Source organism: Alligator mississippiensis, chromosome 4 (assembly GCF_030867095.1).
Source record: "Alligator mississippiensis isolate rAllMis1 chromosome 4, rAllMis1, whole genome shotgun sequence".
NCBI classification, from domain to species: domain Eukaryota; kingdom Metazoa; phylum Chordata; order Crocodylia; family Alligatoridae; genus Alligator; species Alligator mississippiensis.
Genome location: NC_081827.1, coordinates 244,952,123 through 244,977,858, shown reverse-complemented (window position 1 = coordinate 244,977,858; position 25,736 = coordinate 244,952,123). Strand labels below are relative to the sequence as shown.

Below are 25,736 nucleotides of genomic sequence, written 5' to 3'. Positions count from 1 at the left end.
TAATTTCTACCGCTGATCTACTAGGCATAGGAAAATCACTTAATCTCTCTGTGCTTCACTTTCTCTGTCAGTAATGCAGAGACAATGGTACTTGGCTTCCTTTGCAAAGCACTCTAAGACCTGTGGATATAAAGCGCTAAACAGAAGTTAAGTATTATTAGTTTTCCTAATAGTAACCGGTGACTCCCCAAGTACTAAGGTGACACAGGAATGTATAGAACATCGATTCTCAACCTGGGTGTCACAGCACCCTGGGGTTCCTTAAGGTGCTTTTAAGGGGCTCTGGGATGCCACACAATGTTAGCATTATTACATGTGTGTGCCTGTCTGCCCTTGAACATCCGGTCATGTGCCGCTCTTGCCCGGACGTTCGGTGGTGTTCGTCCTGTATGTGTCCGTGGTAGCCTGTGGGCTACTCTACACTCCTTTTCCCTTGTCACCCAGCCTTTGGGTTCGCTGGACCCATTGTGGTCCTCCGGTGGACGTCTGTCCCCATGTCACCCGCTGGGTCGGCTCTATGCCACTGAGGGCTGTGTTTCGCAGCCCCTAATGCTGCTCTTGCCCCCCGTCTCCCACCTGGTACGTCTCTTCAGCTCTCCCAGTGCCCTCAATGGTCCCATCTGGTCTGGCTCCTTGAAATATGCTGGTCTCTCCAACTCCTCTGCTGTGGCCCCTGGTGTTGGGATCTTCCTGCTCGCCTCTGCCCTTTAATCTGGATTCCCGGTCTTGGGAAGCTGCCTTCAGGTCTCAGCTCCTTTCACTGCTGACAGCAGCGTCTGTCCCGCAGCGTGCTCTGCTGCGTCCTCCCCCACTGGGAGAAGAAGCTTTCAGCCCCTTTGTCCCCCATAGGAACTGGGAGAGGACCTCTCCTGCTGGTACTCCTGCTGGCCTCAATCTGCCTCCCCCTTCCTTGCTGGCGGCCCACTTTATTTCTGCTAGCCAGCAATTGTGGCTGACGTCATTGGCTGGCCGCAACTGTATAAAGGCATGGCTAATGAGCCATGCAGGTCCCTCAGGCTCCGGGCTTCACCATGGGTCTTGCTGCAGGTAAGTATTTCCCTTTTTCTTTTCTTTTACTTTCATTTTCCCCCGGGGGGTCCTGACCTCGGGGTTCCCCCCTGGCATTTTGGAGTCCTCCCTTCTCTTCCTCCCTGTGACAATGTGTAAACTTGATTCACAAAAGAAACACTATGATTTCACATAGGAATCCATAGTGTTAAAAACATTTGGACCTGCGTGATCTTCGAGTTCTTTGCAGCAAAGGCATTGTTCTTGTTTTTTCGACTACAAAAAAAAAAAAAAAAAAAGTGAAGACTGCAGTGGTAATTCTGGAGTGGTCCCTTGAATCTAATGAGAGGTGGCTTGAATCTAAAAAGGTTGCGAACCACTAGTATAGACATTTGGGAAGAATCACTAATATAAAATGTTTTCCTACAAATTCTTTGGCAAATAATTGTGAAGAACACACAGATGCATAGAAAATGGACTGTGTGGGGATAATTGGCAAACAAACCAAACAAATTTGCAAGATATTATTAACAATGAACATTTCACCCAGTTACACAGGCTGGCTCCTATCAGTCTCACTGTGCCTGAAAATCATTTGCGCCTTAAACTTTTGTTTGGCTCAGCTTTCCCATCGTTATCCATCTGCCTCGTTGTTCCTGCCTGCTACAAGAGTGGAAAGAATTGCAACTTTTTTTTAATCCTTCCATCATCTGGATAAAAAAAACAACAAAACTTCAACTGGGTCATCACGTAACCTTCACTTCTCTGGAGAGAATTAGCCCATTTTCTCCAACCTGTCCTTGTAACATCAGGCCATGTGATGTGGTATTATCTGTTCTGCTCCCTTGAGGACAATTAGATGAACTGTTGAGGGAGGGCTTTCAGACTGACACAAAGACAGGCCAGAAATGTACTTGGCCTGTATTTCCTGAGCTTTCGCAACGAATCCTTGAGGTACTGTTAGAACGGGCAGAAATTTGCCGGCATACATGTTTCATCAGAAAATTCTAATTTGTCACAGTTAATACTTTTCGCAGAAATGTGCCTATTTTGACAAAACTTCTGTCAGGAAAGGTTTTTCAGGTCTATGACAGTCTTGCCAGTTGAAACAAAATTGAAGTTAGTTGCCAACAGGTGATGTGGTTAGGGCTTTCACCTGGCTAATCCATGCCAAGGGCCAGAGGAACGTGGCCGAGAGTATTCGGCAATGGTGCCCGGACCCCGCGCAGTTAGTCTGCACCGCTAGCGGCGCAGCAAGGCTTATGTGCCGGGACCCGGGCACGTGTCAGTATGCCTTCTGGCTCGACAAGCTGGTGACCCGGGTGAGGGAGGTGTGGGGCCGAGGTGGGCCCGCTGAATATGGTAGGGCAACGCTAGGCCTTTCCCCTGTCTCCGTGGTTTTTCTGCCCGGCGTCCATCACCTTCTCTCCCACTGGTACCCTGCCTACCCTTCCTCCCTCTTCTGTTCATGGCGGTTACCACAATTGCCTCGCTCAACACCAACGGCTGCAGAGACCCGGTGAAGCGGACGGCCATCCTGGAGGGCCTGCAGCAGAAGCGCCTGGCGATCGCCTTCCTCCAGGAGACGCACAGCAACGTGTACATTCAATCCGACTGGCACGCCGCCTGGAGAGGCCGCTTGTTCCTGAGCCATGGCACCAACCTCAGCGCAGGAGTGGCGACCCTCCTCTCGCCGCAGCTGTGGTACAACTTGGCGGTGGCACAAGAGGTCGTCTCCGGCCGGCTGCTGACTGTCCACATCACCCTGGCACACCAGAGCCTGCTTCTCGTCAACGTCTACGCGCCCACCGACGAGAGAGAGAGAGGGTCGCCTTCCTAGAGACCCTGGGCGGCCTCCTGCGTGATGCCAGTGAGAAGGACAACCTGCTCCTCGTGGGCGGGGACTTCAACTGTACCATCGACGTGCTGCTAGACCGGATGGGGCTGGAACCGCACCTGCCTTCGGCCCGCAAGCTGCGGACTGTGCTGGAGGTGGCGGACCTCGTCGATGCCTCGCGGGTCCTCGACACTGACGCGCGACAGTACACCTGGGCAAAGATGAGCACTAGTGGACTTGCCATGGCCTGCCTCGACCACCTCTACGTCGGCCAGCACCACCTGCCGTTGCTGCGCGGCAGCTGCATCGTTCCATCGGGCCTCTTGGACCACGCCTTGGTCTGCTGTGAGCTGAGCCTGCCTGGCAGAGGACGCACGCGGGCCCCTTACTGGTGCCTCAACGTCAGTCTGCTGCAGGACACCCGCTTCAGGGACTGCTTCGCCCACCTCTGGAGGAGCTGGAAGGCAGCGCGAGCAGACTACCCCTCCTGGCGCCTGTGGTGGGACTTGGGGAAGGTCCAGATCCGGGCGTTCTGCCAGCAGTACAGCCAGCAGTACAGCCAGCTGGCGGCGAGCGAGCTCCGCCGCCGCACCCAGGAGCTGGAGGAGGACGTGGCGGAGCTCAAGGCGGCCCTGCTCCACGCGGGGAAATGATGCGGCACTCCTCGAGAGCCTCCGCTCGCGCAAGAAATGCCTGCGAGAGCTGGCGGAGGGCACAGCCTGCGGCGCGCAGGTCCAGGCCCACTGCCAGGAGCTGGCAGAGGCCAATGCCCCGACCAACTTCTTCTTCAGCCTGGAGAGGTGGCGGGCCGCGGCTAAGACGCTGGACCACCTCAAGATCCCAGAGGGCCGGCTGCTCGTGGACCCGGGCGAAGTGCGGGAGCATGCCGTTGCCTTCTACTGGGACATGTTTGCGGCTGAGCCCACCTGTCTGTGGGCCGCCCAGAAGCTGCATCGGGACCTACCGCACCTGGGCGTTTCGCAGGCCGAGGCCCTGGAGCGCGAACTCTCCCTGGCGGAGCTGGAGGCCGCGGTGGGGGGGCTCGCCTTGGGCAGGGCCCCAGGCCTGGACGGCCTGCCCGTGGAATTTTACAGAGCCTTCTGGCCGCTCCTTGGGCCCAGCCTCCTCCACGTCTTCCGTGACAGCCTTGCCGATGGGACCCTGCCAACCAGCTGCCGCCGGGCTGTGGTCACCCTGCTGCCCAAGAAGGGGGACCTCGGCTGCCTGAAGAACTGGCGGCCCGTCTCCCTCCTGTGCGTCGACTACAAGATCCTGGCCAAGGCCCTGGCGAACCATCTCCGCACCGTCATGGCCTCCGTCATCGGGCCTGAGCAGCGCTACTGCGTGCCGGGCAGGACCATCCAGGACAACTTGTTCCTGCTTCGTGACCTGCTCACGGCCGTGGAGCTTTTTGGCCCGGACGTCGGTGTGCTGTCCCTGGACTAGGAGAAAGCCTTCGACCACGTCGACCACCGGTACCTGCTCGGCACCCTTGAGGCCTTTGGCTTCGGGCTGCTCTTCACCGCGGCGCTCTGGGTCCTGTACCATGATGCCTCCGGCCTGCTCACGGTGAACGGCGCGCTGTGCTCCCCATTCCCCGTGCATCGTGGCATATGCCAGGGCCGCCCTGGCCGTCGAACCACTGCTGCACACTCTGCGACGTTGCCTGACTGGCCTCGCCCTGCCACCGGCGCTGGGCCCTGCCACCGGCCCCGCGCTCTGGCTGACGGCGTATGCGGACAACGTGACTGTCTTCCTGGGCAGCCAGGAGGACATGAGGGCCCTGGTGGACTGCCAATGCGCCTACAAGCTTGCCGCCTCGGCCCGCATCAACTGAGGCAAGATCGACGCCTTCCTGCTGGGGATGTGGGCCAGCACGCCACCTCCGGATCTGCCGGGAGGCCTTGCCTGGCGCCGGGAAGGCCTCTAAGCCCTGGGCGTGTTCCTGGGGCCACCAGCCTTTGCGGCCCGCAACTGGGAGGACCTGGCGGAGGGAGTGGAGGCCCGCCTGCAGCGCTGGCACTGGCGCCTGCCCGCCCTCTCTTACCGCGGCCGGGTCCTCGTCGCCAACAACCTGGCGGCGGCCACCCTGTGGCACCTCTGCGCGGTGCTGGACCCTCCGCCGGAGCTCCTGGAGAGAGTGCAGCGGCTCCTGGTCAACTTCCTGTGGGACAGACGCCACTGGCTCCCCCGAGCTGCCCTCTACCTGCCCACCGGGGAAGGGGGCCAAGGCCTGATCGACCTGGCCAGCCGGGTGGCCACCTACCAGCTGCAGGCCCTCCAGCAGCTCCTGTACGCTGAAGGCCACCTCCCGTGGCGGCAGCTGGTGTGCCGGTTCCTGCGGCAAGTGGGAGGCCTCGGCTTTGACCGGGAGCTGTTTCTGCTGGACCTCAGTTTCCTGAACGGGGCGGTTCCTCCCCCGTTCTACCGCAGTATGGTGTGGGCCTGGCGGGCGGCCTTCCATCTCTGCCCCCAGGCCAGGCACCTGCGGTTCCCGCACCTGCTTCGGGAGCCCCTGGTCTACAACCCGGCCCTGCAGCGTGTCGCGCCAAGCCTGGCCTCCGCCAGCCTCGTGGCAGCCCTCATCGAGGTGCGCACCAGCCGCCTGGAGCACCTCCTGGACCCTGCTCGGTCGGCGTGGCTGTCCCCTGAAGCCCTGGCTGGCGCTGCACTCCATCCGCACCGCGGGCTGGCTTCTGCAGACCGTCAGGGGCGCCCTCCCGACGGAAGCAGTGACCTCCCTGGAAGTCCATCTCCAGGCTCGCCGGACCCTCACCGCCGCGGATGCCACGCATGATGCCTTCCCACCGCTGCCCGTCATCCCAGCGGTCCCCGGCGAGCTGGCCGAGTGGCCCAACATGCTGCTCAGGCTCCCGGTGCCCCCCAGCAGCAATACGGGCTGCCCTTTTGGCACCCTGCCCCGCAAGGGCCTCTACATGTGGGTGGTCTGCACCCGGCACGCCCAGGTGCTGGCTGGCCGCCCTGACACTGTGTGGCGGCGGCGCCTGGCGCAGCCCAGGACCCCAGCGTGGCGCACACTGTATAAGGCGCCCACCGCCAAGAAGACCGGCGACCTGCAGTGGTGGCTCGTGCACGGCATCCTGGCCACTGGCACCTTTGTTCACCACCTGGACCCGGCGGCCTCGGTGGCCTGCCCCTTCTGCCCGGGGGTGCCGGATGAGGACATTTTCCACACGTTCCTCAACTGCCCCCGGCTGCAGCCGCTCTTTGCCACCCTGGGCGTGCTGCTTCGGGTGTTGGGCCGGGACTTCTCTGAGGATGTCTACGTCCGCTCCTTCCCCTACCGGGCAGCGGAGAGGGCCGTGGTCAGCCTGGCCAACTTCCTGCTGGGCCAGGCCAAGATGGCCACCCTGAAGAGCCGGCGAAACTGGCTCGCTGGGACCGGGATGGTCGACGCCCTGCAGCTCTTCCGCCTGCTGGTGCGGGCCCGCCTCTCACTTGAGTTTGAGCATGTGGTCCTGCGGCAGATGGTGCCCACCTTCGAGGAACTGTGGGCCCTCGAGGGGGCGCTCTGCCAAGTCAAGGCAGGGCGCCTGCTCCTTGCCCTGTAACACCCCCGGGTGCTCAAGCTGCGGCGATGCGTCCAGCGGGCCGAGGCCTTGGACTTTGCTTCATGCGGGTCAAGCCCTGAGGCCCCCCATGGGTGTCCCTGCTGGCAGAAATGTAAATATGTAAATAGACCTTTGGCTCGCTATGGTTTTTTAGTCTAGAGTGTACGGGCAGGCCTTGCAGGCCGTGAGCCCAGGACCATGTCTGTGAGGCCCAGGTGTTCGGGCCAACCTGTACATACTCTCTACTGGCCCCGATTTGTCACCCTCCCTGGAATAAACGCCTCTTAAAAGTCAAAAGTCTATCTATCTATCTATCTATCTATCTATCTATCTATCTATCTATCTATCTATCTATCTATCTATCTATCTATCTATCTATCATACCTTGTAGACTGTATTAGAACCACCCACACCATGCTTCTTGTTTTTTGATCGTGACAGTAAGGTATACCCCTTCTAGCAGTAGCTCTGTGGATTACTTGTCTGTCCCTCTGGGTAGTACGGATGAAGTGTGGGGCAGAAAGGCTAGAAGACAGAAATAAGGAATAAAGCATGTGGAATGAGTGCCAAACATATGGTGGGAAGAGATAGGCCGGGAAGCAGTTAGCATCAAGGTCAACCTCATACCCAGGAGTCCAAGCTCGTTGTGGGCTGCTGTTGGGGTCTAGATTTAGGAGATTGATAGCTATGGGGTCAATGGGTATGTGTTTGTAGGTGACTTTAATATAAACCCTAATTACCATAGAAGGCATAGCCTGGAGCAACTGGGACCAGTGCCTTCGGGCATTTGTTTCTGGTTTGCCAGCTCCAGGAGCTGCTAGCATAGTCGTTGTATTCCTGGGTTTCTTTATGTTCGCTCTGAGATGTAATGACAGAGCTGCGTGAAGGTGCCCTGGGTTCTGAATGTTTTTGGTAAGATGGACCAGCAGATGACAAAGGATCCTAACGATCTGGGCTGACTACAGTGCATGGCGTGAATGTTATGGTAATGTGAATTCTCCCTATAAATACTAAACTATCTTCCCATGCTCCACTTTTACTCTCCTTCTAACCTCTGTCCCATGACAGGACCTCCTAAGAATCTCTGAACTCTATTCAGCGCACCTCAGGGACACTCTCCTCCTATCCAAAAATTGTGTACATGACCCTTGAAATCCTTGCAGAGATGACTTAGTGCTGAGCACCTGGCAGGTTTAGGCCCTTCGAAGATGAGCTGGTGTATATTTTGGAGGTGTTTATGTTCCTGCCCTTGCAAATCTCTTCCTCAGGCCCAGCCAAATGATCTAGTTCACAGAACCATGTGACTTCCCTTCTCAGAAGTGATTTTTCTATTAAAGGGATAATATTCCCTGTGGGGGAGTTCAGAATTCAACCTACCTCCGCATTGCATATCTCCAGTCACTGCAGCTCTCGATGATTTTTTTTTGACTTACGCTTCCCAATGTTTTTGTTTTTTTCCCTCCTGAACAACACAAAAAAATGATGCGCACACAAAATCTAACCTTTCACAGCTCCTGAGAAACACTACAGTAGCACAAGAAGGAAGATCAAAATGGTGGTTGAGGAAATCAGTTTTGGTGTCAAGATCTTCAGATTGTATTAACAATGGCAAATAAAAGAAGATGCTCTAACAGTTTCTATTTATCTGTAATGTTTATGATTCTGTAATTTGGGCTAGCATCATTCAATAGCACTTTAACATTTTACACCATGTATTTCAAGAATCTCTGTAAGATTCTTGGCCATGCCACCTCTCAGCTCAGTACAGTGCAGAGGAAGGGAGGGCTGCTCTAGCACCTCCCGGCTTCTAGCCTGAGCCACTGTAGGTATGTGCCTGCATGTCTGGGATGTTTATGCAGTTACGAACTGCATAAGAGGTTCTATACCAGACACTGGCAGTTGCAGGGGATTTTTTCCAAAGGCAATGCATTTGAAGGAAAGGAAGTTGCCTATAAGACAAAGTAAACCAAAGCCACAACTCCTGCTGATTCTCAACGGTACCTTGTGAGCAAGAATCCATAGGAGCCATATATCAGCTTTTAATTAAACTTTCAGTTTCTAAGTAATTGCTAAATAGATTAAAATGTCCTGCTGCATAAATACTACTTAGGGATTAGAAAAGCAATGCAGATCAGGTAACAGGGAAAAAGATTTCAGCTCCTCTAGTTTTGTCACATTAAAAACTCTCCATGACAATAGGATTTCATTAGCATTGGCCAGTTGCATTGATCATTATATTGGAGATTTGATGGGATTAAGTTAAGGGAAAAAGAAATGTCACTAACAAGTTTCTTTGCATTTTTGTTCTTTCCTTGGAGCTCTTGTCAATGTGAGAATGTCTTCCTCAATTAAGCAAGTCTGAAATCTGGCAGTGAACAAGAGCTCTTGAACATACAGTAATTTAAGTTTATCAATTCAGTGCACATACGGGTTTTTTGGATGTGTGCTTCCTGTCTGATTTTCTAACAATCCCTTATTTTCTGCAGGTGGCCGTGATAAACGAGGTGGTCCCATCCTGACCTTCCCAGCACGCAGCAATCACGACAGAATAAGGCAGGAAGACCTACGGAAACTTGTGACTTATTTGGCCAGTGTGCCAAGGTAAAGCTAAAAAGAAAACACTTCAAAGCTGGGGGTGGGTGGTGGGTGGTGGGTGGGGGAATTTGTTCTTGGCAGTTGCTTATTTCCAAGTATTAACCTTCAGTCCTTGGAAGGGGGAAGCACAAGTGTTCCCTTCCTCCTTTTGGGTGTGCTATAATGGCTTTTGTCCAGAGAAACATCATGCAAAAATACAAGAATTTAGAGACCTTTCATAAAACTGGGCATTTGGAGTCTTGCTTGCACTGAGCTGATGACAGCGGCATAGAGCAGCTGATGGGTGAGAAGTTCTTGGTTTGATTAAAATTTGTGTGTAGAGTTAAATTTAGCAAGTTGGAGGGAGCCATTGTCAGTCCATTACCTTTCAATACATCAAGCCAGTATTTCTGCCACATTGGTTCTGTGAGCTTTGTGGGGGTCAGTGTTTGAAAGATAATTTCCATGCATTAACTCTTTCTAGATACCACCGACAGGGAACTGCTGAGGAGAGATGCTATGTCTGCTGACAGTTTTCATACACAGATTATGGTCCCATCTCTGGTTGGCTCCTTCCATCCTTATAGTATGTGCTAACTCCTTGGCTAGAGACAGACATTACACATAAACTGGTTTAAGTGATCAGAAACTAGTTTAAACCTGTAACAGAACAGATGTTCAGTACACATAAACCAGTTTGAAAATGGCTGAAACTGGTTTGAGATAAACCTGGTTGAATGTAGTATCAGACTTAACTGATTTGGGTCAAACCGGTTTATGCAATGTCTGTCCCAGACCACTTGCTGGTTTAAATTAAATCAGAGTCCCCCAGCATCCCAGCATGCTCTCTGGGCTGGGCTTGGCCCTCTGCTCCACAGCAGGGCTGTCCCCTCCCCTCTTCTACATGGCTGGAGCTCCAGCAGAGACTGCGGGCTGCTTTCCCCCTCCCCCTCACCACTTCCTGCTAAGCAGAAATTCCCCCCTCCCCTCTGCCTTGCGGAGGAGGTGTCTGTGTATTAGCTAGCAGACCACATGCTGGCTATCTATGGTCCATGCTGAATCAACAGGCAGAATCAACAGGTAGCTGGTAATGTCCCTCTGTTGTTTTCTTAATGGGGTGATAAACACTATTATCATTTCCCTGCTGGGCTAATCACAGTACCTGGCCATGCCACCCCTTAGCTCAGTACTGTACAAGGGAAGGGAGGGCTGCTCTAGGACCCCCTGGCTTCTAGCCTGAGCCACTGTAGGCATGTGCCTGCATGTCTGGGATGTTTATGCAGTTACACACTGATTCAGCGTAGCCAGGTTAGACTAACCTGCAAAGATTTAATTATTTCATGCTCAGGCTTTTTGAATGTCTGTCCCTAGCCCTTATGTCCCCTTTACTCAGTTTGGAGGAGTTTACAGCTGCTGAGAGTCTCTGGAGACTGTCTCTCAGTGAAGTCTTCAGCGTAAACAGCATTGTGAAAGCCATCTCTGGAGTACTGTGTCTAGTTTTGGTTCCATACTTCAAGAAAGATGTTGACCAACTGGACAAGAGTCTAGAGGAGAGCAAAAAATAGTGGTTTAGGGTCTATGAAATATGATATATGAGGGAAAAGTTGAAAGTGTTGAGTTTTTATCTAGAAAGGACTGAGTAGAGGGATGTGACAAAAGCCTTGAAATTCAAAAAAGATCATTATAAAGAGGATTGTAGTCAGTTATTCTCTGTGTCCACAAAGAAATAATGGTCTTAAATAGTTAAAAAAGGGAGAAGTGATAGATGTCGACAAGTTGCTGAATACAGTGAACTGAATGCATCCACAAAAATCCTTTCCTCTTGCTTATTTCTTGCATCACGGTTGCAACATTACTCCAACACTGCCAGAAAAGAAAGATGTAGGTTAGACATTAGATAAAACTTTCTAGCTATAAGGGTGGAGAAACACTCAAACAGATGACCTCAAGAGGTTGTGAGATTGTGGAATTTCCCTCGTTGAAAGTTTAAGTGCAAGTTAAACAAATATTTGGCTGGGATGGTTCAGACAGAGGTGATCCAGCCTGGAGCTGGAAGTTGGGCTAGATAACCTCCTGAGGCCTTTTCCAGCCCTAGTCTTTTTTGTTTTTTAAGAGTCTCTAAATTACAAAATAGCTCTTTTTTGATATTGTGATATGTTAGAAACACAGAAGCCCAGATGTGTACACCTGGAAGAGAGTTCAGTTTAAGTCTTTAGGATACTGGTTAAAATAAGAGGCAAAAAATAATACACCAATTGTGGCCCTGAAGAAGCAGGTGCCTCTGAAGATGGAGGCACCCTCTCATGATAATTCTAGAAAGGATTTAAAGAATGCAGTGGTATTCTGGAGAAATTTAGCAGCAGAAAACCCTAGGACTTCTTCTCCCTTCCTAATCATTCCAAAATTAACATATGTGGTCCTACAAGAGACTGCTTGCTGTAAAAACCAGGGCTTCTTCCAGCAAAAAGGCTCTGCTTCATTGCTCATTTTTCATGTTCAAGGGTCCTGCTTACATAATATGAACAAACTGAACAAACAGTAAGTTACTGGGCCCTCTTGGAGAACCATGTGAATCTCTTGTTCATCTGCAAAAAGGAAGAAAAAACACATGTACCACTAGCCTTCTTTCCACCTCCAAGTTACAATGGTGAGCTGTGAGGAAGAAAATAGTTCATCCAGTGCAAGTTCCTAGCAATCATCCTCTACACACTATAGTTATAATACTGCTCCTCTCTCACAAGTCATAGCTCTGACAAAATGGCCCTGCCTTTCTTTCTTCAAACACTGGAGCACCTACATACCTTCGATATCTCTTTATCAGGTATATCCTTTATCTGTAGTTTTTCCCCTGTAAAGGCAACAAAACAACCCAAGATGTATGTTCTAGAGTCCCTCTTCTTACACAAGTACATCAATCAAGAACAGCACATGGGGCCTTTGTATAGGCCACATTTTTGGCCTCCCTTATGCTGCAAGGATGTGACTGTTTGCATGAGTGGGTTTTCTGGATGCTTTAAAAGTCTTTTTGGTGCATTGAGGTAAAACTCCTTGGACGTAGTTTAGTTTGGCTCACCATAAAATTAAAGCATTGTGTCCATGGATTCGTTGTGTGTGAACACAAAGTTACTCAAAGACACGTAATGAGCCTCTTTTTCCACCACATGGTGCTGTGATGTTTTTGTTTTTCGCCCCTTCAAATTGCTTCCACTTTCAAATTGCTTCCACTTTTTTGTGTGTGTGTATATGCCATGTGCCAGCTCTCTGCTCCCGCAACTGCATGGCAGGGCATGGGGTGGAGGGCCCCAGGCTGGGGGGGCAGAACTGGACTGTCCTGCTCTCCTGTGGTTCCAGCCAGGGACTGGGCTTAATTCGTTCAAAAACCAAGTGAGTGCAAATACTGATGCAACGTTCCAAAATAAACAAGTTTAAACATTATAAATCTATTTAATTTAATGAGGACTAAACCCTGTGGTGTGTAAAGGTGCCCCTGGACATTTGCTTTGCTAGCCTTCCTCCAGGCACTGTGAACAGTTTGAGGTTTTGTAGTACATACCTTGTTACCTTGGAGCAAAGACACATGCTGATAAAGCATCAGCTAGCACAAGACACAGCAGCCTGGCTACATAAGGACACAAGTCATTGTGAGCATGTTTATTTTAGTACCCAGCTCTTTGCCAGCTGCCACTGAAAAGGATCCAGTCCTGTTTATTCAAAGCCACTCACATGGAGCTGCCTGTGGTTATACAGAGATCATTTATTTTGGGCCAACAAGACCTCTCACCAGGGAACCACCGAGAAGACTTGGTTTCTGAGAGGAGGAGGCACAAGCTCAAGGGGGCTGGGACATTTGGACATGAACATTTGGAGTGACCCACCAACCTCATCCTATTCAGAACCAAATACAGAATCCATCTCTTTTGTTTGGCCTTTCCCATAAAGAGTACAGCTATGCATATAGATGCTTTCAAATTCCTTCCCCTACCTTCCTAAGATATCACTCCTGCAGATGAGGAAGAGTTCAAAAGTAAGTGAGTTAGTACTAGTGCTTGTCATTAAAGCCTTGCCTGGGTGATTAACTACCTCGGTAAAGGGGAATGTATAAGAGACCACAGTGGACAAGACTGTGATTGGTTCTCATTTGAAGCTGCATTACAATCTCCTTTTTCCTGAATCTTTTAGAAATGTTCATTTTCACAGAGGAGAGCTGGGGAGCTTTCAGAGTTATTTCTTCTTTGACAATGACTATATTACAGTAACAGTTTGACTCCGTACTATTGGCTTCCAGCGCACGGTCATCTGTAGAATATTAAACTTAACCTTGCCATAATTAACGAGCATGTCAATGACCTACCAAAACAAACAGTTACATTAGTATGGACTCTGGATAGGGCATCAGTAAAAGGTATTTGCTCTACTTTTGCTTTTGTTGAGAGGGTGAAAGCCAGCCAGAAGCTAGAAAATCTTCCTCAGCAAAGGGGACTATAATTTATCATACTGACATCTGCATAACAATCCTCTCTTTATTCCCACTGACTTTGGCTCCTGAGTGAGATTGATTGCTATCTACATTGATGGTATCTGTCACTTAACCCTGGTTCTAAATCTTAATGGAGAGGTCTGTGGTCGTGTGTTACTGGGAGCTTTGTACAGGTAGAAGATTGGTGATGAAATATGATGATAAATTAGGGTGAGAGCGTGCCAGTCTCTGCTGACATCATTCCACGTTCCTGATTCAGGTTTTTGTTATTCTTTTGGTTTTAATGGGATAATAACTGGTTACGTGTGGTGTATAGCTGATGGCAATGTCTGTCTGAGAAGTAGCAGAAAGGACTGTCATGCAAGTCAAGCTCAGAATTGAGCCCTAATTCATATATGTGCTTAAAGTGAATGCAGCTACTTACATAAGGAAGGACTACTTCATGGGGCAAAGGCTGCAAAATTGGAACCCTAGTTTATGCCCCAAAATTATACAAGTTTTTAGGGTCTTGGGGACTAAAGGTAGTCAGGGATACAGGGTCCAATCCTGGAAGATACTTGTCCCAAGGGCCGAATTCAGTTCAAGATGGGGGAGGAGGGAGGTATAGGAATGTGTCATTTGGTGCCCATTTCTGATGATCTTACCCAGACTGATTGCTGCTTTTCCACAAGCAGTCCCATTGTAATGAGTAGGGCTACCCACAAAGCAAAAGCACTGCTCACTGAGAGCCTGCCATGAATCCGTTCCTGCTGCCACCCGCTTCATGTGTTTCACTTGAGTTTTCCTGGTGTGTGGGTTCAGACCCCCATTTGGTCTAAATCCAAGCCACTCCTGTGAAGTCAATGGAGCCATGTTAATTTACACCAGCTGAAGACTGTGCCCGTGCTGTCTAAAATTCAGGGAACCTGGTCTTATCTGGGTTTTCCAATAGGAGCTCAGCTATGCAGCAGATTGGGTTTTGCTGACCTCTTTATGTATGGTCTGATTCTGATCTCCTAAAGCCTTTTGTGTGGGGGGTTGTTTTGTTTTTTGTTTTTTACGTTGGCATTGCGCCATCCATTTCAGTGCGGTTAGTCTCGGTTCACACATGTAAATGAAATCAGCACCCAGCCAATCTTTGGTGTTACAAGACCTCTGGAATTGAGAAAGAAGTCTTGTGTAAGCTGCAGAAGGCTCAAAAAGGAGAAAGCAGATTATTAGTTTGGGCTATCTTGCTGCAATAGGATGAAAGAAATGTCTGCTCTTAGCCCTCGCTGATCTTTCTGCTGAACACATCAGCCTGTCTTGGAACAAGATCTGCAGCCTTTGCTATGGGGGAAACTCGAGATACCTTGGAGGCCTGTAGTTTAAAGATGTCTACTTTTATTTGTCCTCCGTTAAAAACCTGCGCAAGTATTTCCCCATTCTGGGGGACATTCAGGACTTGTAACAGCAACAGAATACTTCCAAGGGACAGGTCTATATGTTTGAACAGCTTGTCAGACATGCCTTTCCGAGTCAATTTAAAAGCACTACAAACAGTAAAATAATTTAAATGCCCTTTAAAAATTATTTCAAGGAGTGGAGAGTTTTAGCCATTAAAAAAGATACATGGCCTGGCAAAATGTAGCAATATGCCTGACTACCCTGGATGAATTTCAGGCTGTTTCTTGATTACCTATGGTGCTGTGTATATTGGCTTTTCTGGACAGGACTAGTGTGAAACTCATTTTGTTGATTGATAGGGATTAAATGCTAGCGCTCTATTTTCTGTTACCTGATACTAACACAAAAGAAGCTTTTGAGGCTCTTTTTTTTTCCTCCCAAGGCTATCATAGATCTGCAAAAATACCCACGTGTTTTTAAAATAACACTAGGGATTTCATACTAATTTTAGTAACTAAATATCTGGTGCCATGTGTCAGATAATTATTCTGCAATACACTTGCATCAAAAGGACACATTAATAAATGGAGTGAAACTAATGAAGCTAATGGAGCTTTGGTGTTTTCTTAAAACCATAATTTGATTTTTGTAAATTTGTAAATGTATTTCATATAAAGGAGGCTCGTTGAGGGTGGATAATTGAGCGGACTTGCATATCTTGGCAGCCCATCCAGACTAGCACAGTTATTGGGATTTATTATCATCTGATGGCACTTGGCAGGCTCTGGAAAATTAGTTATTGGTTTAATTATAGCTCCCAAACACAGGATTGGTAGGGACCACAAGGGTCATTTATCCAACACCCTGCACATATGCAAGATTCACGATTCCTAAACTTTCCCGGATAGATGCCAATCCAGCCTCTTCTTGAAAACCTCCCATAAGGTCCCTGGGCAGCTTGTTCTATCTCCCTACTGCTCTTATAGTTAAGATTCCCGAGATGTTAAACTGCCCAGGACGTACAGACCAGAACCATACCTCCCATCCTTGCCAAGTACCCTAACCCTAGGTAACAGAGTGAGGTTAATTATTCCCACACTAGGGCACTGGCCACCTTTCTTGATTCTGTATTCAGTGGGTGTGTCTACACGAGGCGCTAGAAGTGCAGTAGACTAATTCCACTGCGCATTAGAGCATCGCGGCAAAAGCCATGCTAATGCTAATAGGTCTACTGCGCATAAGCATCATGTAAAAAAGGTGCGCTGGTGCTACCGCTCAGTAGCGCCGATTTCAGCGCTTTAAGTTAGTACCTGTTAGTACAGGGACTAAACTTAATGCGTTGTAATTACAGCATATTAATTCATTAGATGTGCCTGTTGATATTTTTGTTGGCAATCTCAGATACAGGCCAATGGCTCAATGGGCCATAAAGACAGAGTTACCTGCTCACCAAAAGATGAACCATCTACAGCATATCTCTGGTAGCATTAAAAATCCTGGCATTTTAAAGTAAACTTCAAAAGCCTCATCAGGGTTTTATTGGCAGGAAAGCCCATGAAAGCGGGCCTGCACCTAGTGGTGATAATTCACATCTGTTTTGAAACCACTTTTGTCTTGGCTGCTTTTTTTTCCCCATCCTGTGGCCAGTGCTCCTGTTACTATAAGAAGGGAGAACAGGAGGCTAAAACTGCATTCAGATGGAGACAGCTGAGCTTATGCCAGCTACATTAGAGTAAGAAGCTCAGCTGTGCAGTTTGAAGCAGAGAAGAGCAGGCCGTTCATTCAGCAAAAGTGGAGGGCATGTGACCAGAAATGGGCAGAGCCAAGGGAGATATAAGCTGCAGAGAAGCTAAAATCTAAAGAGGGGCTTGCGGTCCATAGAGCCCGGTGGGTTAATGCTTGGGGTATAAGATTGTTACAGACCAGTGAGGTTATGCTCGAGTTTTGTGTTTAAATGGAGGTTTGGTGAGTGCTCGAGGGGCACTCAAAACCTAGAGCCCTGCGGGGCCAGTGCCTGGGAGGCTTAGTAGGTGGAAACCCAGTAGTTTGGTGGCAGCCGCTTTGCAGATCAAAACCCTGGGGAGCTGCAGTACTCCTGCCAGAGGTACAGTGGACAGAGTAAATGATGGTGAAGGCGGCACCAGGAGACCCAGCACCATGAATTCATATAGAGTACTATCTGCAAGACATAGGTGTAGCTATGGGGGTGGCTAGAAGCCAGTTAAAGCCCTAAGGTGTGAGGTATGCATAGGGCCAGCAGGGCCCAATCACTCGGAGAGAACCAGAGTGGGGAGCAGATTGGAGGGATCTGTTGCCATAACTAGATACTCAGATCTGGGGACCAGCCTCCCAATATAAAATACAATTTCATCAAGACATGACAAGTGGGGTGGTGAAGAGGTTGCTCTGAGGAGCTGGAGAAGGGGGGCAAGATTGTTGGGGGAGCCTTGGCTGCTCTCGGGGTGGTCCTGCTACAGGGTCTGATCTTCAGGGTGTTGAGTTCCTCCAGCAAAATCCTAATTGTCATCTATTCCTCTTGACTTCAATGGGATGCAAGGGTGCACAAGCCGGTGTATCATTGGTCCTAGCCTATTTATTACTGAGGAGTCACTTTGGTTTTGACTTTCCGTTGGATAAAAGTACGGCTGTGTTCAGATTGATTTTTGTGATGAAGAACACAAAGAGCATAATACAATGCTTCATAGCTAACATATTGCGAATTGCACTCCTCAACTACCCTCTTCCTTCCAAAGACTGATAACTAGCAGGTTAACTGGCGGCTGAGCGCAGCACTCTCTTGTATAAGAGGTTAGAAAATGCATTATATTTGGGGATCCACTTAGGGGATGTGCTGTATGGCTAAAAAGACCAACTAAAGCTGAAATAACATTAATATTGGAGAGAATAAAGAATCCAACTTGTTGTATTTTGTATTAGTTGATCCTTGGAACAAATTTTGGTTAATAACAGCAGTCTGAGCCCAAGAAGCCACAAAAAAGATTAAGGCTATTTTAAGAATTGATCCTTTATTAAAACCTGCCTACAGAAATTGCTGAGAAAATAGTTTGCTCAGCCAACCAGTAGGGAAGGTTTCCATTTATGTCCAAAAAAGTAATGTTGTTTACAACGTTGTGGATAGCCTGGAAATCCACTATTAGTTGCACATAGCTGATTTGCCAACATTTCTGTTTTATTAAATATTAGTTTTCTCTTGTTTATGCTGTTAGAGAACTGAGATCACTGGGTCTGTTTATCACCTTATTCCTCCAGTGCACTGACATACAACTCAATGCTTTCATGCTTTTCAGCGCTCTCTACAAATCCTAACATCTGGTCAAACTTAGACCTTAAACCTGCAATCAGATCTATCATAGCGCAGCCCTGTACCTGTGTGGAGCTCTCTTTATTGCAGGCTCCCATCTTAAGCGTGATTCTCTTCAGTAAAGCAATTTGGTCAGAAATGTTGTCATGGACTTCCACATTGATTGTGTTCGACAATAATACATAAAGTATTTATACTGTAAATAGCAATCATATTGATTTGGAAGGACTTCTTTGAGGTGACTTGGTTGGACTTTTTGAAGGGCTCTTGGTTGGAGTCTTCTCAGGAGCTTTGGCTGTAGGTTTTTCTCCAGTCTCGTCTGCTTTCTTAAAATAAGCGTCCAAGGAAGTTTGGACAGATGCTCTCCAAGGAGATGGGCGATGCAGCGAACCTGCTTGCTGGTGTGGTGTTGTGTTGGATCAAGCGTCATAAAGTCAAAACTGACATCAGAAAGTCAAAACAGGGTGTCAGTTTATTAAGGCTGTAAGTGCCATGTGTTGTAACTTGAAACGTTGTAAGTCGAGGACTGCCTGTAGTGTGTGGGTCATTACTCTTTAGTAGGTGCCCTCAAGGTATACTTCTAGAGTTGACTGGAGAGGAAGATGACAACTGGACACAGTTTGACTTCTAGGTATTCCCTAACCAACCAGAGAAAGTGAACATTAAGCATTCCTCCATATGGTACTTGGCCAGTCAGTGTTAATGCCTTTCCCTTTAGATCCACAAATATGCCCTTCCGCATGAGACCATGATGGCTCTGTCTCTCCCAAAATGGGCCTTTCCCTTCAGAGGAAAGTTGCAATACCTTTTGAAGGAGAGTCTCATAGAAGGCATTTGAAACTCTTCTCCCCTTCAGAGTAGGGACCTGAGGCTGTTACCAGCTGTTTTCATAGTAGGGCCGTTTTCTTTTTTCACCGTGCTAAAAAATGGTAAAATATGCAGATGCAAAAAGAAGACTAGTTACCACCAGAATAGATTACCAAGGCCCTTGTAATACCCCAGAGAACAAAGATTACTGTGAAATGGTTCCACGTGGTGAAGGAACAACATATTTGTGAATTTAGTTCTGCTTTCCCCTTTGGAGGAGCAAATTCTGAGTCACTCCTATGCAAGTGAGGATTTACAAGTATGTTTCATAGTTTCATAATAGCTAGGGTCAGGAGGGACCTGAACAGATCATCTAGCCTGACCCTCTGCCACAGGCAGGAATGAATGCTGGGTTCACAAGACCCCAGACAGGTGATCGTCCAACCTCCTCTTGAATTTGGCCAAGGTAGGGGAGAGGACCACTTCCCTGGGAAGTTGGTTCCAGATTTTGGCCACCCTAACTGTAAAATATTGCCTCCTGATCTCTAACCTAAACCTATTTTCCATCAGCTTATTATCATTGTTCCTTGTCACCCCAGGTGGTGCTGGGGAGAAGAGGGCTCCGTCTATTTGCTATTGATCTCCCCTGATGAGCTTGTAGGCAGCCACCAGGTCCCCCCTCAGCCTCCTCTTGCTGAGACTGAACAGGTTCAGGTCCTTCAGTCTCTCCTCGTAGGGCCTGTCCTGCTGCCCTCTCACCAAGCCGGTGGCCCTCCTCTGAACCCTCTCCAGGCTGGCCGCATCCCTTTTGAAGTGCGGCGCCCAGTACTGGATGCAGTACTCCAACTGTGGCCTGACCAAAGTTGCATAGAGGGGGAGCATCACCTATCTGGACCAGCTTGAGATGCACCTTTGGATGCATGACAAGGTATGGCTGGCCTTGCTGGCTGCGGTCTGGCATTGGCGGCTCATGTTCATCTTGGAGTCAGTAATGACTCTGAGATCCCTTTCCGCCTCTGTGCTTTCAAGAGGGGAACTCCCCAGCCTGTATGTGTGCTGTGGATTCCTTCTCCCAAGGTGCAGCACCCTGCATTTGTCTATGTTGAACCCCATCCTATTCTCCTCTGCCCACTTCTGTAGTCTGTCTAAATCTAGTTGCAGCCTCTCTCTCCCATCAAGTGTGTCCACCTCGCCTCACATCTTGGTGTCATCAGCAAACTTGGACAGCGTGCTTTCCACCCCCTCGTCCAAGTCACTGATGAAGATGTTAAACAGTGCAGGCCCAAGGACCAAGCCCTGGGGGACCCCACTGCTCACATCTCGCCAGCTTGAGTGCGACCCATCCACCACTACTCTCTGGATGCGCCCCATCAGCCAATTTTTTACCCATCCAACTCTGCAGGCATCAATGCCACAGTCACTTAATTTATTAATGAGAATGGGGTGAGAGACAGTGTCAAAGGCCTTCTTAAAGTCTAGAAAGACTACGTTCACAGCGACATCATCATCCAAGGATTTAGTTACTTGGTCATAAAAGGCAATCAGGTTGGTCTGGCAGGACCTGCCTTTGAACCCATGCTGATTGCCCCTGAGCATGATCTCCCCTGCAGGCCCCCACAGATGTGTTCCTTGATGATTTTCTTCAAGATGGTCTTGAGGATCAAGGTGAGGCTTACGGGCCTATAGTTATTTGGGTCCTCCTTCCTCCCTTTCTTAAAAATGCGGACCATGTTGTATTGTTAATATAGGGTCCCACATAAATTACTTTAAGTTAGTAATTGAAGAGGTGCACATCATGACTGGATTCCACATCCCATTCTCCCTGTGAATAGGACTTTGCTTTACAGTTACTTTCTCAGTCTTACAGAGTGCATTGAGTTGCTTGGCAATGAATACTCCGTTGCTTTTTAAACGCTATTCTCTGATACTTTTAGTCAGTGGCTTTCTTGGTTTTAGACTCGCTAAGTAGGTTTCTGGAAGCATTTTCTGTGTCATCCTCAATTTCTTCTTACGTATTTTAAGCCAGATTCTCTGTCGGCATTGTTCTACTAACCCATAGAGCTATCCTCTCTATGAGTAACTCTGGCCACTTATGTGAATATAGTACTGATGATTGATGATAGACCAAGACCCTGGAATCTGATAGTATCTGTTCATGTACAGGGCATGTATAGCATAGACAGTGTCAGCACAGGCAGTTTTATTGCCACATGCTATAGAGAAAGGAAAAACAAGCTAGTAGATGCCTAAAAGGTGGGAATAGAGTCCACTTAAAGTCATATGCTTGCATTTTTTATTCAGCCCCTAGATTTTACTTCCATTTGTGGAATATCAATACGCACAATTACTATACCAGTAGGAATAAGAATATTGTTCAGAGTCCATTATCTTTGGCTTCTGTCCTGAGGCTAAGATGGCCAATCAATGCCAATATAATGAAGAAAGGATGGGCTTATGATTAAGACTCTGCCCAAGCACTCAGGCGGTCTGTGTTCAGTGCTGGCTCTGCCACTGATTTCTACTCCCCTCCCTTCCCCCCCCCCCCCCCCATGTCCTTTCCAAGCCTACAATTGTAAGGTATTGCTTGACCTCTTAGTGCTGCAGTTCCCCATCTCTAAAAAGAGATGTAAGCTACTTGTCTCCTTCGTCTTCTCTGTTTAAACCATACTCTCTTCAAGAGAGTTGACAACGAGGATTGTCTCTTCCCTTATGCTTGTACAGTGTCGAACAAGATGAGACATTTAGGCCAAACCAGAATACAAATAATTGTTGATATAAAATAATGGTGGTACTTGCATCAAAACTTAGAAGGAAACTGCAAATTAATTTAATTTAATCCTACTTAGTATCTTTTATAGGGTAGTGACTTGCAACTCATAATAGCTTTGGGATTCATTTCGAGTTGGTGGCCTAGAGTTGGCAACCTAGCCCACTCTGGACTTTTATGCTGTCTCCTTCAGATTTCTTAGAGTGTAACGTAAGCTTTGTTTTCAGACCTAGATTTGAGTGAATTGGGAAGTTGCTTAAAGTAGCACATGTGTAGGAGCTTGGTTTTTGCTTTAATTTTCTGAATGCACAGTATTTGTTTTTACACATCTCCCCTGTAGCTGGCATTACTCTGGCTCTACTTATAGGATATATCACAGCTTTCAGACACACTAGTGAGACTGTTAGATGCATCTGGGTAAGAAGGACTGAGACAGGCACTGACTATAAGGCCCTCTCTACACGTTCAAGGCATTGCACAATTAACTGGTTAACTGCGCAGTTGCCTTAAGACCAGCTACATGTGCAAAGCACCTAACAGACCATAAAAAGCTTCAACCAGCTATAAAGCTAGACCTCAAAAATGTGTGCTAATTGTATAGCTGGTTGCTATCAAGCTTTAATTTGGGTTCTGGTAGCTGGGGGGTGCGGCTGCCCCGGGGGTGTGTGAAACCCCCAGGCCTGGGGGATTGCAGCCATAAGGCACGGTGGGATCTAATGTGTGATCCCACAACCACACCTGCCATGCTCTTGTGGCATGGCAGGAGGTGCAATTGTGTGAATTGTGCGTTAGATCCTATCATGCCTTTGCCTGACTGTGTAGAGGGGGCTGAAGTCATGGCCAAGTAGTGGTAGAGCAGAGTCTCAGATAATAGGCAGCGGCATTTAGGAGGCCAAGAGAAGGAATCAAATTTGATCGTGCCCCTCGAACTACATGGCATACGACTTCATAACTCTGCCCTTCTGTTTTTACTTCAGTTCAGGTACTTAGTTGGAAAGGATTGGCATTGGCATACTTATAGGACTGGCATTTGCTGCATTATTTCTGTGTGCTGACTGCACTGGTGCTTCTTACTTGGAAGAAGGAAGTGAGGTGAGGGGTAAAGGAGATCAAACCATAAATTCAGTATGAATATCTTAGAAAGCAAACACTAGATTTCCTGTTTTGGTAACAGAAGGCAATGCAAGTTAGCTAACCAGCAGGTACCAGTACAAGTTTTAAGAAGTTTGCAGAACATCAGTTCCCCTTCCTCAGTGCATCATTAACAAATGATCTGCAAGTCTCCAAAGCCCAATTTATAGCCGAACCCTCTTTCCTAATAAATTTGATTAAAATTGCTGCTTATTCTCATTGGGAATGTTTTACTATTCACATGTAATATTTGTAAAGATGCACATGCCAGTGATATAGCGACTGCAGTGCAGAAGGCAGGTTTGAATGGGAATAACATTTCAAAAGAGTGAAACTTAGTAGGTGGAAACCTTTTGGAGGGCCACCACCTGGCAATGAACCAGTTAAAGGTGCAGTTTCCTCTTGCTGCTGTCAGTAGCCTCCTGCAGAATGTGCAGTCAGATCAGCAAAGCAAGCTTTATTTTAACTAAATTATGTAACTAATCTCAATCCTACAACTTTATAGAGGTTGTATGCAATGGTCTTGCAAATTCTGAGAAGAGAGATCAAGTAATTCATCAGCAAATCCAGTGGATGTCAGGTGATCCTCCATTATTCTGGATTACGCTTATTCTTGCATCTGCTCTGCACAAATGGGGTTGTTTTCTGGGAGAGACAGAAGTCATTTTGCTCTATGGTCTGTGTTATAGCGGATCTGCTGTGCACAAGTTATCCAAAACCTACTAAAATCAGTAGGAAGACTTCTGTTAACTCCAAAGGATGCTGGGTCAGGTCTTTGTTGTATACCAGTATATTTGATATGTGGATGTTTGAAAGTGGAGAAGTGGATCCAGTTCAGCTGAGATCTTCTGGTCCTTATCCTCCCAGGAAGAGATGCATGGTCCTTGATGCTAATTCAAATGTTAATGTAAATCTATTTCACTTTGTTGTGCCTAACGGACACAGAGTTGCCTATGTACAACTCTCGTGGAGTTGCCGAAGTGCAATTTTTTTATGCACAGCTCAGGTTCTGTTTCCATCTGTGGTGGTATAGGATCCCCAGGCATGAGTGAGCAAGCTTCAAGAGAGAATCCTCTGTGTGATGTCTAGCCCATGGCTTGGTGGTTAGAGCAATTTGCTGAGCAATGGGAGATGCTCTCTTAAGCCTCTTCTGGGTGAGAAGAGCCTCAAATCTCTATCTCCTACTCCCTGGACTAATGCCCTAAGCAACTCCCAGCCCATGTTCAATTCCCAGCCCATTTACTGGATCTGGCCCCGGTACCATGTCATCCAAAATTTGGTGGCTGGGAGCATTGGCCCTGCTCTCATGCAGCCAAATTTCAAGGCCCAGACAGCATGGACCTGCACACTACATCTAGGTTGTAGGGCAGCTTGGGGCCCAATATCAGCATGTGGGGGCCGTGCAGGGCCCAATCCTGGCAGGCACGGTGCAGTGGAGAGACAGGAGGCAGCACAAAGCTCTGGGGCCTGACATCTGTGTAGAGGGGCTAGCTGAGGATGGGAGGGCCCCGACTATGGCACACAGGGCCAGTTTGGCCTGCAGACTGGCCCCATGCCACTCATCTGGCCTGTGGAGCCAAATGCCTGGGCATCACTGCTCTGACCATTGGCTAAAAGGGCCCTCTTCCTCCTCCTGCCCTGGTATCAAATAGTTGTTGCTCACGGTTTTTCTGTGACTAAGGTTTCAGGACTTACACAACCATAAGCATGTATCCAAGTGATCCTGTTTCCCCCTAGGACCTATGCAGCCAGAGTGCAATAGAATTAAAACTGTGCACAAGGGCCAAAAATTGTTCCTTTATGCAGCTGCGTAGGCAGGGGCAGATCCAGGAAGGGTTCACTGGTGCACTTGTATGTACTTTGATTCCTGGTTCACACAAAGTTTAAAGGCAACTGCTTAGCAGTGGCACCAGCACTTCTATTCAGGCAGCAGTGAGAGAGTCAGTTGACTTAATGGCTTAGGTCTTGCTTGATTCCTTCTAAATTCTTCACTCCAGAGGTGTTAAGAGCCCTCCATCCTTTTAAATGCTCTTTAGTGTTTCCACTACCCCGATCTCTTTACTTTTACAATGCTGCTGTCTGTTAGCCGCCCCTAGTAACGCAGCTCCCATTTCATAGCCCTGCAGACTGTTTTTTAACTCTAGCTAAAATCGTTAACTCAGGTGTGGAAATATTAACGCAGATGAACATTAGTTCAGGTGTGGAAGTCGCATTCAATGAAGCATTGTGGGTGATGTCTGGATGCTCAAGAAGGCTTAATTTTGTTTTATGAATCTGAAAAAGAAACGTGTTGAACTACAATGGCACTAGGACTAATGAGACAGCATCTTTATATAATTTTTGCCTAGTTTGTTGTGTTTTTATATATAATTTAATAAATCCACGCGCATTCCAGTAAAAATTTTTCTTTTTTGCTTCAACTTAAATTGAATGATATAGCTCTAGGCCCCTACTTATTAGTGAAGCTCCTAATTGCTTTTTAACTGGAGAAAAGTGTGTGTTGTGTTTTATATGATGATGCACCACACCATCTGTACCCCCCTTTTCAAAATCCTAGATCTGCCCTACTACTTAGGAGTGACAAAGTGAAACAGTATTTCACCCCACTGCCTGGATAGCAGTCAGGTGTGGCAGGGACAGTATTTTAAGTTCACTATATTCTGATTGGATCAGATTAAAAAAGAATAGTAATCACTGTCACGTTAACAAAAAAATCTACGAAACATATGGCAGTAAGCCTTCTTATTCTTTCATTTGGCAAAATGGGGGGTGAGATAGACAATAGTGGCTAGGTAATTCAGAGTACTCAGTTCCCATAACTTTCCAAATGGAAACTGATGTCCAAATAGGCTCAGCAATTTTCCAGATCCTGCCTA

The 25,736-nt window shown here is 48.0% G+C and overlaps 1 protein-coding gene across 6 annotated transcripts in view; it reads left to right on the top strand.

Moving 5' to 3' along the window:
- KALRN (kalirin RhoGEF kinase) overlaps window positions 1-25,736 on the top strand; it is a 759,663-nt gene that overhangs the window by 247,580 nt on the left and 486,347 nt on the right. For all 6 annotated transcript variants that reach the window (XM_059727473.1, XM_059727469.1, XM_059727471.1 and 3 more), the window contains exon 3: window positions 8,904-9,018. In XM_059727473.1, coding sequence (XP_059583456.1) covers window positions 8,904-9,018 — 115 coding nt within the window. The remainder of the gene's footprint in view (window positions 1-8,903; window positions 9,019-25,736) is intronic.